This window comes from Botryllus schlosseri, chromosome 6, assembly GCF_051294905.1.
Source record: "Botryllus schlosseri isolate E-star chromosome 6, Bs_hap1, whole genome shotgun sequence".
NCBI classification, from domain to species: Eukaryota; Metazoa; Chordata; class Ascidiacea; order Stolidobranchia; family Styelidae; genus Botryllus; species Botryllus schlosseri.
The window spans coordinates 12,356,207-12,373,808 of NC_137241.1; the positions used below are offsets into that span (position 1 = coordinate 12,356,207).

At 39.8% G+C, this 17,602-nt stretch overlaps 1 protein-coding gene across 8 annotated transcripts in view; it reads right to left on the reverse strand.

The window, feature by feature from the left end:
- Window positions 1-10,896: 10,896 nt before the first annotated feature.
- The window catches only part of LOC145441013 (protein Aster-B-like), a 68,907-nt gene continuing 62,201 nt past the window's right edge, over window positions 10,897-17,602 (reverse strand). For all 8 annotated transcript variants that reach the window (XM_080318803.1, XM_080318805.1, XM_080318799.1 and 5 more), the window contains 2 exons: window positions 14,609-14,771; window positions 10,897-12,858 (listed from right to left, as the gene is read on the reverse strand). In XM_080318803.1, the coding sequence (XP_080174929.1) occupies window positions 12,817-12,858; window positions 14,609-14,771 (205 nt within the window). In that variant the 3' untranslated portion in view covers window positions 10,897-12,816. The remainder of the gene's footprint in view (window positions 12,859-14,608; window positions 14,772-17,602) is intronic.

Genomic DNA, 17,602 nt, shown 5'->3' on the forward strand with positions numbered 1-17,602 from the left:
ATTATACCTCCGTCCGCCGAAGCAGCCAGAAGAAAAAGAGGAAGTGAAAGCACGATGCGATAATACTACAACTGACGTAGGGGGCAGTATACAGCACGGCTGCTACATGGGGATGGGGACTACAACCCTCGCAAAAACTGCGGTCAAAAATAGATAAAAATAATATTCATTTACAAAAATAAGTCTAATTGTAATCGCAATTACAAAATAACGGTATATTCATAGAGGCCGTTCAGATGCTTTATTCAAAAATAGTGGTTTCAACCTGGGGATAGTTTGCCTTATTTTGGGGTTCGCGAAAATGTTGAACGTAATCAGCTTCCAAAATAGGCCGTCAGTAAGTCTAGGCAAATGGGCCGACCTCTAATTAGCAATCATCTCATCAAATTTTAAGCTGGGCCACGGAATAATTTCAAATTGGAAATGGGGTCGCGACCATGAAAAGTTGGAAACCACCGGATGTGAGGTGTTTATATAGCTCAGTGGTGCAGTGCGCACCGGCAGTATAGATATAGTTATAGATACCTATTACTTGCTTCCACTTTGTGGCGAGGCCTTTCATCATAAAGCACAAAGTGTACGTGTGACGCGAATTCTTCTCGTTCGCCCGACCTAAACTCGGGGATGACGTACCCCACGCAGGGCTTTGGAGCCGGAGCCGGAGCCCGGAGCCGGATCCCCGGAGCCGTGCATTTTTACCGGATCTGGAGCCGGATCCGGAGCTGGAGCCCGTTATTTGAGGGGTAGCTCCGGCTCTGACGTGTTTCATAAGATGCTATTATATATGCAACAACCATATCTGCTGAGTTCACATAATTCAAAAGCAGGCCTTCGCGAAATTAAGAATATTTTCCTCTTTGGCGCTACCTTTTCCGACTAACCATGTTCCTGGGGATTAACAGCAGAGCAGTCGTACGTTCAATGTTCAATTTTCATACATGAATGTTGAACCTCGATACGCGAAATATGCCTTTGAATATCGTGGGTATTCGGCATACCCGTAATTTCATCATCAGCACAACCTTGTTGGCCAATTGTATACGGTTCGAAAATAATGATCACCATGTATTTTCCTTGCACATGTTGATACGACGGGCACGTGCCGAGCAATTCCATCTCATCGTTGCTATGAATCGGATGAGCAAATACTCGTTTTTTCGTGATAGTTCTTTAATCGGGCCGCGAAATTGGACAGTGTTATTGAGTATGCAATTATGCATGCTAATTGGAATTCATCACTGCGTATCATCATCATTCACTCCAGTAAGGAGTTTCGAGCGTAAATAGGGGTGCCAGAAGAGTAGCCCAAACCCCATAGTATTTTATGTTGAAGACAAATTACTGATTTCACACGCGATTTCCAATTTGTAGGCTAATCATCTGTTTCGTAAACTTGTAAATGTGCAATGTGCAATTGTGCATAACATAGTTTAATTCGTTACGGGCATAGCGCAATGTGCATGGCACAGTGTTTAATTCGATTATTCGATTCGTTTCAACGGGAAAATATTATATTTCGATAAACTTGATCGACACCGGATGGACTGGTAACGAGTGCACGAATATCGAACGTCAAACCATTGGCCATTTGGTACAAATCGAATTTATATTGATCACGTCGTTATATCCGCCCATATTGCTCTTACTACATTTAGGGATGGTGTGAACCTCTGAAAGGTTCAGGTTCGTGTGAACGCGAACCTTTTTGAAAGGTTCTGTGTGAACGCGAACGTGAACCTCATGACGTCACATGACGTCATATTGCTAATTCAAACCCTACATTTTATTGAGGGGATAACCTATATTAATGTACACGATAACTAGCGACGTTCCGGCCCACATAATGCCGCAATGCTGAAGTACATATTGACGTTTTGAACGTCGCCAAATGTATCAACTGGGGAAATCAAATGATTTAATAATCCCATAAAGTCAAGATCATTCGTCGCTTTGCCAACAGTTTCGACGGGGACTTGCAACGGAATATAAAATCACGCCTTAACGGTCTAGGCCAGACCGGACAATGTATTCGGCGTTGAGTAATGCTACGTTGATATTGAGCGAAGTGTTAAACGTGTTTCCATATTTGTAACCGATATTACCCAATTAACAAGATATACAGCAGTAGCCAACACCCCAATCGCACGGAATTAGTTTTTATGATACAATAAACATAAAATCAAGATTGGCCCCTACGCCTGATGGATTTTTGACATCGAACAACCACCTCAACTTTATTGATTGATTGATTAAATAAGCATCATTCGCTGACTATCTGCATGTAGTGTATTTCGCTCTTGATGCTGTGATATTGCGGGTCAAGCTCACAGCAGAGAGTCAATAAATATTCGAGCACACCTGTGTAACAATGCAAGTAAATTTTTTGTTATTTTCAAGGTGCATGCTCGTTTAGTTTTGATTTTTATGCTGCCAGCGTCATGCATATAAGGGCCCGTAGTTGAAATGCAATAACGTTTAACGAAAGATCTTATAATGAAGTGGAAGTTGTAATATATGACAAAGGTTCACAGTGCAGAACCTACCAAGGTTCGTTTGTAAACGTGAACCTCTAAATTTTCGAGGTTCACACACAGAACGCGAACGTGAACCTCATGTTCACACCATCCCTAACAGTCACACAGTTGAATAATAATCGCACATTTAAAGATTGAATTGAGCTATATGGCTTAATGGTAACGAGTACATGGCCAGTGTTAAAACGCCGCATCAGAATTTTAATGCTGTACATGTACACAGCAATGGCGCGGAGTAAAGTGCGTTCTAGTGTAGGGTTGCCATACATCCGGAATTTCCCGGACATGTCCGGAATTTCACTGTTCAAACTAGCGTCCGGGAGGAATTTCTAAAATATGCCAAATGTCCGGAATTTCGAAGACTTGACGTAGGCTCATAATTATTTCGTAAATCAGCATGAAACAATATTTTTTTTGGAATGTTTATGCTGATGTATGATATTTTTCTTCGCGCTGCGCGCGATGTACCCTCACATTTATTGATTTTAATATGGAGACTACCAACCTTGCAATAACTGCAATAAAATATAAGTAAAAACAACCCTCATTTACTGGAATAAGCCTAATTGTAATCGCAATTATAGGAGAACGGTATATTCCTAGAGATCGTCAAGGCCGTTTAAATGCTTTATTCAAAGATGGTGGTTCCAAACGGGGGGGGGGTCGTTTGCCTTTATTCTGGGGTTTGCGATTATGTTCAACGTAATTACCTTCCAAAATAGCCCGTGACTAAGTCTGGGCAAAGGTGCTGACTTCTTTTAGTCATCAGCGCGTCAAATATTGATCTGGGCCACGGAACATTTTCAAATTGGAGATGGAGTCGCGACCATAAAAGGTTGGAAACCACTGGATGTGGGATGTTCATAAAGCTCCGTGGTGCGCACCGGCATAAGGCTGATAAACAATCTTATCGGTAGGACATGAAAATAACTTAACGATGTGCAATTGCCAATTACGCTCCCTGTATTTTTGAACTCATCATCCTCCACCAGCTCTACCGCTAGCTCTGATCATATGAGCGGAGAGTAGTATCTATATAGTAATATATGGAATAACCAATATTATTGACAGAATTCATTCAAATAATTTAACAAGCAGATGCATATAGAAACCAGATTCATATGGCAAGCACCCCCCCCCCACCGAAGTTGCATCGATTACCCTATAGTGTGGGCTCAAAATCATTGTTTATTTGGGCGGGAGGGGGCTGAAAACATGTGCTTTCGGTTCCGGTTACACAACACACAGCCACATACTCCTGAACCGAATGGTGACCACCTCTGGTCTATGAGCTATGCTTTGCTAGTGTGACGTCATAACTCATTTAAAATCCACTAGTGGGCGCTAACGAGTGTCCGGAATTTGGATTGCTAAAATATGGTAACCCTGTTCTAGTGCATTGTGCAACTATGATGTTATCGACAATTGACAAGTATTCATTATTCGTCACAAACCGGCACCTATGTCTTCGTTGCTGCATCCGATGTTACTAACGGCTGACAGACTCTGGATTACTAAAGATAACTAACCAACCTACGGGTAAATTGGTCTTATATATAGACCAGGGGTGGCCAACCTTTTCGGCTAAAGGGCCACATGAAATTGACGAACGAGTGCGCTGCCCACTAGCCGTGCCAGGCACGTAAAATTTTCAAAGTTAATATTATTATTACTTGGGTATATTACGGGTCGACTGCATACCGCCCACTGGGCTCAGTTTGCAAGGACAGGACTATTCGGCATCTGGACATATCGATATCGAAGATATTCGCTAATATACGACTATCATTTTGTGCCTACATTTCATCGTCGACGATCTTTCTGCGAGCGCAAACGCGAAAATACTTTCTCCCGTAATTGCGAACAATCTATAGTTAGACTCAATCGGCTAAATCAGGCGTTTTTTCATTTTCGAATGAGAGTAGGCTACAAAGAAAGAAATCGTGTGACAATTAAACACGTGAAGCATGAAGAAAAATTTTACTACTTTTTTAGTTTATTGTAATATACGACGATTTACTAAAAATGTGCCTGGACCCTGGATCTGCCAATGCGTCGGAACTGATATTTTAGTCATCAACATCCCAAGTGTCGCGGCCAGACTAATCATATTTTTGGTTGGCCTAGCAAGTTCACAATCTGAGCAATTCAATTTCGATAATATAATGGGAAATTAGCTCGCTGGGCCACCCAAAACCTTCTCGAGGGCCACATATGGCCCGCAGGCCGAGGTTTGCCCACCCCTGGTATAGACAGACACATTCGACAGTTTTCAGGGCCGGAGCAGTGGTAATAATGCGGCTCCGGAGCTGGAGCAATGCACATTTACGGTTGCTCAAAAGCCCTGACCCCACGAACGATTTCAACCCGGTTTCGAATTCCACGTTCACAGATATTGTTTCTTCCATATTACTTTATAGTTTGATCCTTTCTCCGCCCAGATGATCCGAGTTAGCGGCAGAGCTGGTGGAGGATAATGACTTCGAAAATACAGGGAGCGTAATTGTACATCGTTAAGTCATGCTCATGGCACACCGATAAGATTATTTATCGGCCGTATGCCGGTGCGCGCCAGGGATCTTTATAAACATCTCACATCCAGTGGTTTCCGACCTTCTATGGCCGCGACTCCATCTCAAATTTGAAAATGTTCCGTGACCCAGATCAAAATTTGACGAGCTGATTACTAAAAGTCAGCACCTTTGCCCAGACTTATACTCACGGGATATTTTGAATGTTGATTACGTTCAATATCTTCGCGAACCCCAGAATAAAGGCAAACGACCCTCACGTTTGGAAACGATATCTTTGAATAAACATTTAAACGGCCTTAACCAGGGTTGTAAGGACTCGAGTCATGACTCGACTCAAGTCAGACTCGAGTCACGATTTTTTTATGACTCGACTTGACTCGAGTCATTTTCCTGAAATGGGAAAATGACTCGACTCGACTCGAGTCAATAATTGGATTGACTCGACTTGTACTCGAGTCATTACGCATGACTCGACCCAAGTCATTGACTCGGCTTATTTTATATGACTTGAAGATGAAGAAATTTGCGAATCATAATGGCTAGATCAACGCATCCGACGAATTCTGCCGACATCGCTATTTATCACCACTGCTTTCGTTGCACTTGTCTGATATCAGATATGCCGCCGTAAAAACAACAGAAAATGATGCATAGTAGCAATAATGCATTGTACAAAATCGTCCAGTGATGAAGAGGTAATAGATCCTCCGCAATTAAAGTACTCAACACTTTTCAATTATACAAGCAAACAATTGAATCAAAGTGCAAGTAGAGCCAATGAAATGACTCAGATGGTGAAGAGACTGATAAGCTCATGTGTAGATTTGAAGGCGATGATTCTTTGCATTTTTGGGCGACTAGAAAAAATGAGTATTCAATGCTCTTCAGTGTGGTTCAAAAATGCTTGTCAATTCCAGCATCTAGTGCACTAGTGGAACGTGTATTCAGTAGATGTCGATTCATTCTACGGCTATGCCGCTTTAACATATTTGAGGATCTCCTTTCCACATTAGTATTTTTGAGGTGTAACTCATTGATTTGATCTGCTGTCTGTGAAAACACACAATGCCCCTCGTCCATTTGACGTTTTGTTAGGTATGTGCTTTGTGCACGTGAGTAATAATGAATGGCTAATGTTGTGTGATGTTTGTACAATATGGCTGTTCTAAAATAACTTCTTTTTTATCTTACTGGGTGGTTACTTGATAAAATTGTTATGTTGCATAAAAGGGACACTGAATCTGGCTTAATTTGAAAAAAGTGGAATCAATGATGTGATAGGAGAATATTTTAGATTTGAAAATAAATGGAGTATTTTAGTGAGAAATTCTTTCATACAATATAATTACATAGTAGTAAGCCGACTATTTTTTCATATCCAAAACATTCTACTCTAATAATTTCCCTTTTTCTAGTTGGAATTGAGTCAAATTTGCTATGAATCATATTTTTACACAATGTAACCATATCATGAGATAGCCGAGCCGGTAAAATTCGAAAATCTCTATTTGTAATTAGTCTAAAATTTTCTTTCATAGCATTGCTTTCTACTGGTTGGAATTGAGCCAAATTTGATTTTTTAGGCAATCTAGCAATTTTAAGAAGTAGCCGGAAAATTTGAAAAAATGTTTTTGAACAGCCCCATTGTACAATTATTTCTCCAATGCTGTAACTGCGATGTAGTCTGTAATGCAATTGGGAAAACCTTTAGTATAATCAAAAGGTATCTGTTCTGTTGTCACTGCACAATGCACATAGTTGCATGCACGCTTTTACAGCATGCTAGCCTGTTGTAAATACCTCTACATAAACATGCATCTATTGATTCTCTATCAACTAGTATCTTGACGTGAATTTGTTGGTTCTCTATCAGATAGTATGTAGACGTGAATTCGTTGGTTCTCTATCAGCTATTCGTGAGCTATCGTCGATGTGTTCATAATAAAAACTGAATGCTTGTATTGGTGATGTATCAGACTGACAAGAGAGATATTTGATTTTAAGTTCTAAGATTAGTAAAGTTATCTTTAGCATCGGTAAATGAGGCCAGGACATGTCCGTTATCTGCCTAAATAAACACGTGCCAAGACTCTGATAGGGACAAAATGAGCATGTTTCGCAATCACGGAATTCGATATCACCCAAGCAGGATTGCAAACATGAGTTGAACATGACTTCAATACTGTGACTTGGACTCGACTCGAGTCATAACACCATGACTCGGACTTAACCCTTTAAACAGTGACTTGGACTCGGACTCGAGTCTGTGATGAATTGAAAATGACTCGACTCGAGTCAAAACCACAAAAGTATGATTGACTCGTGACTCGGAACCATGTGACTTGGTTACAACCCTGGCCTTAACCATCTCTAGGAATATACCGTTCTTCTGTAATTGCGATAACAATTAGGATTATTCCAGTAAATGAAAGTTATTTTTTGTATATATTTTGTTGCATTTTGCGAGGGTGGTATAGTCTCCATATTAAAATCAATAAATATGATAGTAAATCGCGCGCATCGCGAAGAAAAATACCATGTAGCATAAATATTCCCAAAATAATGTTATTATGGTGATTTACGAAAAAATTATGAGCCTACGTCAAACCTTCAAAATTCCGGACATTTAGGAATATTTTAGAAATTCCTCCCGGACGCAAGTTCGAACGGTGAAATTCCGGACGTATGGCAACCCTAAAATAAGCTCCAGACTGAATTCAAATCAAAGAAAAATCCGATTACAATACTAGCGTATTTGGAACCGCAACCATACATTCTCCACGTTGCTTCAATGGTTACAGGTGTCAGCCGGTACTGACTTAGAAAAAACATTCGAAGAGTCGAAGGCAATCATAGTTAATGGCCCCACACCAGACATGGGGTAATCGCGATTAGTAATCGTAATCGATTACGACGATTACAGCATTTTCAAGTAATCGTAATCGCAATCGATTACATTCGAAAAAAATCCAAAGTAATCGTAATCGTAATCGACTACTTCACATATCTAATCGATTTCTTTGTGAAAGTATGATTACTTTTTATTTGTACAATGAATATGACATAACCGAACATCCCTGAACAAGGAAGAGATATTATACCAGGTTATTGATAGCGCAAGCGGTTGATTTTCAAACGCCACTGATCATTATTACGTCAGAAGTATTAGCTTTGCTCGTCCTTGCGCTATCCACACGTAGTAAATATATATTCGATGTACATTGTTGTGTGATTGTTAGAAATGTGTAAGCCATCCTGCATATCAGGTTATCAATACACTCCAGACGCCACTATACCTCGCAGCAAGATAATAATCACCACTATGCCTAGTTTCAAATAGTAGGCTTTGGTTTGGTTTGGTTATGCTTATAGTCAAACTCAGTTTGACCGATGCTGCTTGGCGAGCAGTAGGCCTATCTATGTAGTATACGTATGTATTGTACGTACACCGGACAAAGATTTGTAGTTTTGTACTCGTCAAATAAAACATTACGATGGTTTAAATCAACAGCTGCGTTTATATATCATAATCGAACCGTTCTTTGCCGTTTCTCGTAACGGCATAACGTCAGCTTGCAGTATCAGGATTAAGTGGAAGGTAGAATTTTAAGTTCACTTTATATTATTCTCATATGACTACTTGAAACGGGCGCCAATCGTAATTTCACAATTCTTCACTCGACATTTATACCTGTCGCCATAGTCATCCGCTTATACACCATGTTAGCGTGGGTTGTAGGTACAATCAGGACCAAAACAGGAATTCGTCCCCCACTCCAAACGTTGGTATTTGTTAGGTTGTAACCAAGTTACAATGTTCCGAGTCACAAGTCAATCTCACTTTTATAGTTTTGACTCGAGTCAAGTCGATTCATTTTCAATTCACCCCCGAGTCTAGGCCGAGTCCAAGTCAGCTAGTATAGGGTCGAGTACGAGTCCGAGTCATATTTTGTGACTCGAATACGAGTCCAAGTCGTTATGTTCACAGATCAGTTTTCTGATCCATATCCGGTTCAACCCACTTTTTTCAACTCTGCTCGAGTGACATAGACTGACTCGTATTCATAATATAGTAATTTTCATCAGTTTTCACAGTTTACGGCCCAATTTCCATAAGTATCAGAACTGATAGACGAAATACAAATTATGTAGTAACTTTACTATTCTTCGAAGTTACATGGAATGTCAGTCTTGGCCGTTCTAGTCTCGAGTCATATGACTTGGTTCCAGTCATGCAAAAATGAATCGAGTACAATTCGAGTCAATACAAAAAATGACTCGAGTCAAGTCTAGTCACCAAAAAATCGCGACTCGAGTCATTACAACCCTGGGTATTGTGGCCCCATAGGGTGGTCGGTTTTCAAGTTGATGACTGAATTTCGTCAATAATATTGGTAATTGCATTATCTTGCTATTTATTCAGATTTGCCGGTAGAGCTGGGGGCAAGTAATTCATAATTATAGCATCTGGTATCTTTGTTATAATTTCATTATTGCATGTTGCTAATTCGTGACCTCCCGCCTTTTATATAATCAAAAGATACTGTAGTCGCCCAGACGTAGCAGACTAAAAGAAAAACTTTCGTGAGACGCACACACAAATTGCAATGTCTTCATTCCTCTGTGAGTGCTCCGGGTGGCATTTGCATTGTTGGGGCTCAGATTGGAAGGACCAGACTATTCGCCACGCCCACAGAGCGCGGCTACTGACAATGGACACATACCCAACGTTTTGGCCAAGGATATTCTATGGTAGCACACTTTGTGGAATGGCATGTTGGCCGAAATTGCATACGTCTTTTTGTGTGTCGTGATGGGGTAATGACCGCCACCGAAATGCCTATGACTATAAATTATGCATGCTTTTTTTTCTTGAGGGGGAGAGGTATGCATTTCAAAATCAAGCTACTTAGAGACATTAAATCCCGAAGCTCGAAGAAAATTTTCAAGTTAATTAACTCTCTGGAAAATATGTTGATTTACGAAATACTTTTGAGTCCCCTTAGAGCTCGCTCCCGGTCCTATTGGGGAGTTTTGGGTGTGGCAGTTACGGACCTGGCAAGCAGAGATGAGCATGGATTAGGTTTTGAAAAAACAGGATTTGTGAAATTTTGTCGGATTTGGATTAGACATTTTTTTCAGAACGGATTATAATTTGGACTGGATTTACCTATTTTCTGGGAGATTGAAATGTCGTGTGGCGAATGGCAACAAACTTTATTCAGATCAGTTATTAATGTACTTATGGTTAGTAAGTTATCTTGAATCAAGTGAATCGTTGGTTGTGAATGAAAATTTTCGAATCCCTCCATCGCATAAATTAGTATTTTTTCTGAATTTCCAGTTGAAATCGGATTAGGATTGGACATGGACTTGAATATGAAAAAGTTATGGATTAGGAATTGGATTTGAAGACTCGGATTTGGATTGGATTAGGACATAGAAATTTCAAATCCGCTCATCTCTGCTGGCAAGAATGCAAATCGTTGGGTGCGACGAATAGTCCTGCATAGAGGTGGGCAATGGGTGCATTATGAAGTAACAAGCAAATGAAGTATGATTTATAAAGAAAGTTGTTATCTCATTAGACCTTTTCATCGCAAGCCTTATTTACATTGTCTTCCAATATCTCTTCTGAAATTAGTTCTAAGAAGCAAAACAAATGTAATCGTGATTACTTTAACCGTAATCGACTACTTCCTGATTTGGCTGTAATCGTAATCGTAAACGTGTGATTCACAAGTAATCGTAATCGCAATCGATTACATTCGCAAAGTAATCACCCCATGCCTGCCCCACACATCACCTATCACTACATAACTTCACAACAGGATCAATGGATTTGTATTGCATGGCGAGCACATAAAACCCCAAAAAATCTGACAAAACACAAAAGCAGTGAAAGATAGAAATTCGTTGAGATGCACATAATAGTGGTAGGACATTTGCACAGCCATATGAAGCCAGATATATCATATTCTGTAAGTGAATTGAATCTAAATATAGTGCAGGTACGATACACCGTTTGTGCATTCATTTTTTCAATTTGAGTAGAACCCTTTATTTCATCAATTTAACACATATTTCTGGTGGAAAATGCATGTCATTGGATGAAGTCGGTATGTAAGCCAGCATCACACCCAACCTAAATTCAAAATGCGATACAAATCAGAACCCTCCATCGAATACTTGGAAAACCGCAGCTTAAAAGATTTCAAATGAAAATATCACAGTGAATTAGATTTATACACTTATTTGTACGGACGAAGATTAATGAAATATAAATAATATATCACAACGGACCTTTTTAACAAAGTCCACTTATGTATGTTGGAATGATGGATATGCTGCAGCGTTAAGCTTCGCATAATGCTATAAATAGCTGACGGGGCAGATCAGGGGGTGCAGGAAAATATAGTGGTTCGCTATGTTGGTCAAGCATCACTGCCAATGAATACCCGAAGATGTTCTTTTGAAGCATTCATTAGCAATACAGACGAGCGCATGAGTTTAAACCAGGGTTGTAATGACTCCAGTCATGACTCGACTTGAGTCACGATTTTCCGATGAGACGCCTTGACTAGAGTCATTTTCTCAAAACACGAAAATGACTCGGCTCGAGTCAATCTGTGTATTGACTCGACTTGTACTCGAGTCATTGCGCATGACTCGAACCGAGTCATATGACTCGAGACTCAGACGGCCAAGACGGATATTTCATCGTAATTTCGAAGAATAGTAAAGTCACCACCATATTAGGCTTTCGTCCATTGGTACTGGTACTTGAAAATGTGACGAAAAACTGCTAAAAGTGAGGGAAATTACTAAACTATAAATGTGAACTATTCGATATCTCCAAACAGAGTTATAAAAAGTGGGTTTAACAAGACTTTAACTGGAAACTGAGCAGTCAACACAACGACTTGGACTCGGACTCGAGTCATAATACCATGACTCGGACTCGACCCACTGCTTGATGACTTGGACTCGGTGGTGAATTGAAAATGACTCGACTTGACTCGAGTCAAAACTATAAAAGTAAGATTGACTTGTGACTTGGTTACAACCCTGGTTTAAAGCAAATCCCCAGTTATGACATTCGTCATTTGTTGCCAAATCTCATCCAATTCTCAATAAGACAGTATCGCAGGAGAAATAAATATCTGAAATCACACAAATTCACAAGTCGTTATGACGTTTCATTTAACCATACTATAAATATATCGAGGGTTTTCATTTGTTGATCGACACATCATAGGAACCGAAGATACTTGTCAGTGTTCATGAACATTGTTCATATTTGGTGGGCTCTTTGCCAATCATTTACAGCATTACCAGTAGAGTCTATTTATAGTATGACTCCGACCCTGTGAACTGGGCACAGTGATCTGAGTATGTTACAAGTGACATGAAATAGGTGTGGCCTAGAAAATAATCCTAAATCGCTCGGGTGCACAAATTAGAAGCATATATCCCTGCTACTGGCAGTGGCTTTCAAGGTTTCTTCAGTATGTGGATGAGACATTTGTTGAATTGGTAATAAATTTCGGATTGCTGTTCGCAGATCTTCAGTTGGTACTATTGACAGCACACAGTCCCCGAGATGTGATGTGGAATAAATCAGTAAAATTCCGATGACTGCACTTTGCCTATATCAGCATCAGGCAAGAAAAACATGTCACAGAGTTGAGATTCTTCATTCAATCGTCGTGACCGGTTTCAAGATTATAATTTGACAGTGATCACCATCAAGCTCCTTGCGAAACCTCAGTTTTCAGTAGCTTGTTCACCTAAAAGTATGTGGCAATGGTTATGTATCTGTATAGCATCAGCGATGACAAATCTATTTCGGTTATGTACCTGTAAACTAAATGCTGGTCGGAAAGTGAGGTGCAATGATCAATTGGGTTAATACAGCAGTTTCGAAGGGCCCAAAAACTGCTTCATTCTTTAAATTGGAATAGAAAGTAGATCAGATTAGGCCAGGGTTGTCGAACTGGGATGGGAAGCAACCAGTTTCCACAATATTTCAACACATAATATGTTGTTTCTGATTAGCACTTTACCAAAACTTTAAAAACACGAAATAAAGAGTTGTTTTGATGTCTCACACGTTGATCAAGTGTTTTATGTAAATACTAACCCAATAAAGAAGTGTTATGATTGTAAGTTCTATTGGAAGAGAATCTTGGAGGTATTGAAATTCAGTATACTATTGAATATATACGTTCAACCTTTTTTGACTTATCTCTCCCTTACCAAGCTCGACACAACTTTTTTCACCCTATACATAAAAACAGAAGATTTATTCATCTAACTCTGATTGCTGGTGCATTGACTGAAAAAGGTGATTTTTAAAACCGGTTCATGCGGCTACTTTCCATTGAGTTGACCTTTATTCCAGTCAACTTTCGCGTCATATGCAGAAAAAGATGTCTTCCCATTCATGTTAATTAAATATATCTCACTGGACTTCCTAACATTCGCCATTCGCCTGCATATGGCCCTTTCGGTATTTTCGCCCCCTTGTTTCTCAAATTCATCCACTGGGGGTGGACAGGAAAGGAAGTGGTGTGGTTTTGTCCTTGATGTTTTTGCGGCATATACACCGACTCATGACTGATGTGCATACCATGAGTGCATGATGTGCATATGCCGCTGGACAAGGAAGGTGCAGATATAGCCTTTGACGGCTTTCTAAGTCTTGCACCACCCCTCCATGCTATCCCAGTAATGCATGAGCGCCAAGCAGGGAAGTCGTGGATACCAGTGTAACAGTGTTCCTAATCACTTAATCAGGTCTTACCCGGCCGGGGATCAAACCCACGACCCACCCATCAAGTAGCCGGACGCTTCACCATCACGGCCACATTGGGAAGCACTAGTCTATGCCAAAGATCGATTATTACGTACACCTGATCTAGTTGACCCTATGTCTATGCAGTGCAGAACAGTGCATTATATTTTTTGTCGACTTCCAACCGGTAGAGGCGAAGATATTGCAGTTGAAAGTTGCAAAAATAGTATTGACGGTGGGTAATCCCAGAATTAATAATGAAAATCTTAAATAACTTGGCTTTTACGGGTTGGAATTGCGTCAAATTTGTTTTTGCATCGCTTTTATAGACAACTCGACAATTTCATGTTGTTGACAGTAAAATTTGAATGAAATTCTTATTTTTTTTAATAAATTCAAAAATTTCAATGGGCTCTTTGTGGGCTTCTACTAGTTGGAATTGAGCTAAATTTGGTGTGCAGCGTTATTTTTGGGCAACCTTACAATTTAATCAGTGAATCCCGGAATCTGGAAAAGAATGTTATTTTCGAACAACCTTACTATTAAAGCAATTGGAATCTAAATCGACACATAAAACAGGAAATTCTTTTGGATATTGTTCATCTATTAATCAGAAAGCATGATTACAATGTAGTTCATAGTTTTGCAAAGTCTGCCTTACACCATTACAAGTTTGGTTTGCCATCTTTTCAAAAATCGCAACAATGTCCAGTATCTCCTGCTGTTGTCAGCAAAACACTTACCAGTGATTCCAATCCATCCCAACGTTTTTCAATTTGTTCCCACTTTGCCTTTGATTCCTTGGTTAATTTCACAACAGCATCTTCCAAGCCCCGCAATCTCTTATCAATCGCTTGCAGATATGTAGACATTAGTTCTGGGCTACTTGTGATGGGAACTCCCGGTCTGTATATTGGTAAGTAATAGAAACTGTGAGACGATAGCACATAAACAATAAATACGCAGCATTTTGAAATCTGTGAAGATCAGGTTTTCACAGCTATTAACTCTAAAATTGTTAGGTTGGCTGAAAAAAAAAACGCTGCAGACGAGATTTGACTCAATTCCGACTAGTACAAGTGAAGCTAACAGAGCTGGAAAATTTTGAATTTACAATAAAAAATTAATAAAAAAGTATTCACATTTTACTGTCTACTCCAGGGGTGGCCAGTCTTCTTACTATTCACGGATTACTTATGTAGCCTACGGTCACATTCCAGGCATAGCCGTAATGAACTAACTGGACGCCAAATACATATGCTAAACTGTCCATGTCCTTTTCTGGTGAACTCGGGACTAATTTACTTTTTCATATCAACTTACTATAAGCACCTTAATTGCGATTGGTCAGTGGGATCCACTATGATGGTGTGAAGCGCGAAAATTATTTCAGATTCACGAATTAATTTCGTCATCAATATCAGTAGTGTCACATATTACTATCAAGTATTTATTCGTTCTCAGCCCATGTGATCAGATTCACCAGTAGGAGGAAGTATTTTCGAAAATTTAGGGCTTTGAAAATCTAGCGCAAGTTATAAATGATGGATGATGCATCTTCGGGTACGGGCCAATTGTTATTATTCATGTCATTAGTTGCATGCTGTTATTTCTTGACCTCTCATCAGGATTTTCCGTAGTGAAAACGTGTTGGAATCGCCCGAACGTACACCAGAAACAAATTTCATTCATTAGGAGCACACGGTGTTTCCATATGGGACACATCATCTTCTATGTTGTTTTCATCTGTACTGTACGGCTGAGATTGCAAAGGGCGTTACTATGCTAAAATCGAATGATGAAGTGCCACAGAATCGCGTCTAGTGGGAAGACAATTTAAAGATTAATTACAATTCATCCGGAAATTCTGGAGTGCAATTAAATTTGCATGTCGACGGCCGCCATCACATACTAATTCAATTACGTGTTGACGGCCACACAAATTTCCTTCTACGGCCGCAGGTTATCCACCCCAGGGGCGGCATTACAAAACAACTACCGCACTGCGGAATCAACATTTACCGTCACAATTCGAGAGAAGCGGACAATCGCGATTACAAAACCATCAATAAAGATGTCTTCGAGAGCATTTTTACCGATGAAATTGACTTACCGCAAAACCTAGGAATCGAGAGAAAACGTGAACGGGCTGCGTCACAAACGTCACTATCCGCGAAGTTCAGTATTACAAAACTGAAATTAGCGGAGATTTCTCGCGCTAACTTACCGCCCAACTTCTAGCTGGCGGAGTTGAATCCGCGCTGGAAATTGCAACTTTTTGAACTTCAAATTCTTAATATTTTACTTCAATATAGTAAAGAAGTGAGGCAGTAATCGATCTGAGATGGCATGTCCTGTAAGTTACCCAATTGGGTCATATTTCGTAGGCCTAACTGTTAGTAAAATCAAGCGGAATAAGGCAGTGGCGATATATAACGCTTATGAATTGAATTCACATACGGACCAGTAAGTGCGGGGACTGAGTTGAGTACCTCACGCCGTTTAATTAAGGCCTGTATGAATAAAACGGAGAAGCATGCTATTATAATGTTAAATTATAGATTAGTAGTTAGTAATCTATTGTCAAATAGATTTATTTATTATCCACTTTTTAACTTTGGCTAGCATATCGATATGCTGTGATATGCCGTGTGGTCGCCTTGTCAATAAGTAATTCGCTGCCGAACGGTAGCATTCAGTCCGATTCGGTAGGCCTATAAAGTCGTTGCGAATTACGATCAGGGCCATGTTCCCAGAATGTTATGCATGTATTGTTCCAACTGTATCCTCATACGAAGTTAAAACGCAATGTACGCGTGATTAGACGCAGCGGCCTAAAGCAGACAAACTATAATGTACCGTACGCCTGTAATTTTGTTCTCTTCAGAGAAAAACCAAAACAATTCGGGTATTTCCATTTCCCTGTTTGTGAAAGATTATCGCAGTTAAATTACAAATCGTTGCTCACCACACAGCATTATAAGCCCTCATTTGATGTCATCTTTTACTGAGATTGCCGACTTGGCGAAATCACAAATTAGCGTGTTGATTGCGTTGATTGCGTCTGGAATTACGAGAGTTTACGTGAGTTCAAAGCACTCTTGCGTGAGCTGGCCACAAAATGTTTTGAAATACCAATTTTGACACCATGCGGTAATCGTTTTCGAGAGAGCTCGTTACCGCCGGCGGAGATTCTGATTTACCGCATTGTTTTGTAATTCCCCCCCTGGTCTACTCCATGGAATTGTCAAGTAGTCTAGTGAAGCATACACAGCAAATTGACTCAATTCCAACCAGTAGAAGCGAAGCTATTGGAGTTGAAAATCGTGGATTTGAAAAAATAACATTTACTATGGGTAATCCAAGAACAACCTAACAATTTCATGGATTAGCCAGTAAAATCTGTAAAAAAATTCTTATTTTTTATAATAAATTCAAAATTTTTAAACTCAAATAGCTTCACTACTACTTGCTGGAATGGAGCAAACTTTGATTAGCAACGTTTTTGTAGCCAATCATAATTTTAGCTAATGGCTGTAAAAATCTGAAATAAAGTTAACTTTGAAAAGCTCTATTGGCCATGCAATTGTACATAGGTATGTTCAGGATTGAACAGCTTTCTGGAAATCCTTACCCGAGTCAGTTTCGAATACCTTGAACTAGTGTTGGTAACACGCAAAAAAGAGATTTCAAGCCATTTTTTAAATTTTGGGATGTCTAGAAAGCCACATTCATAT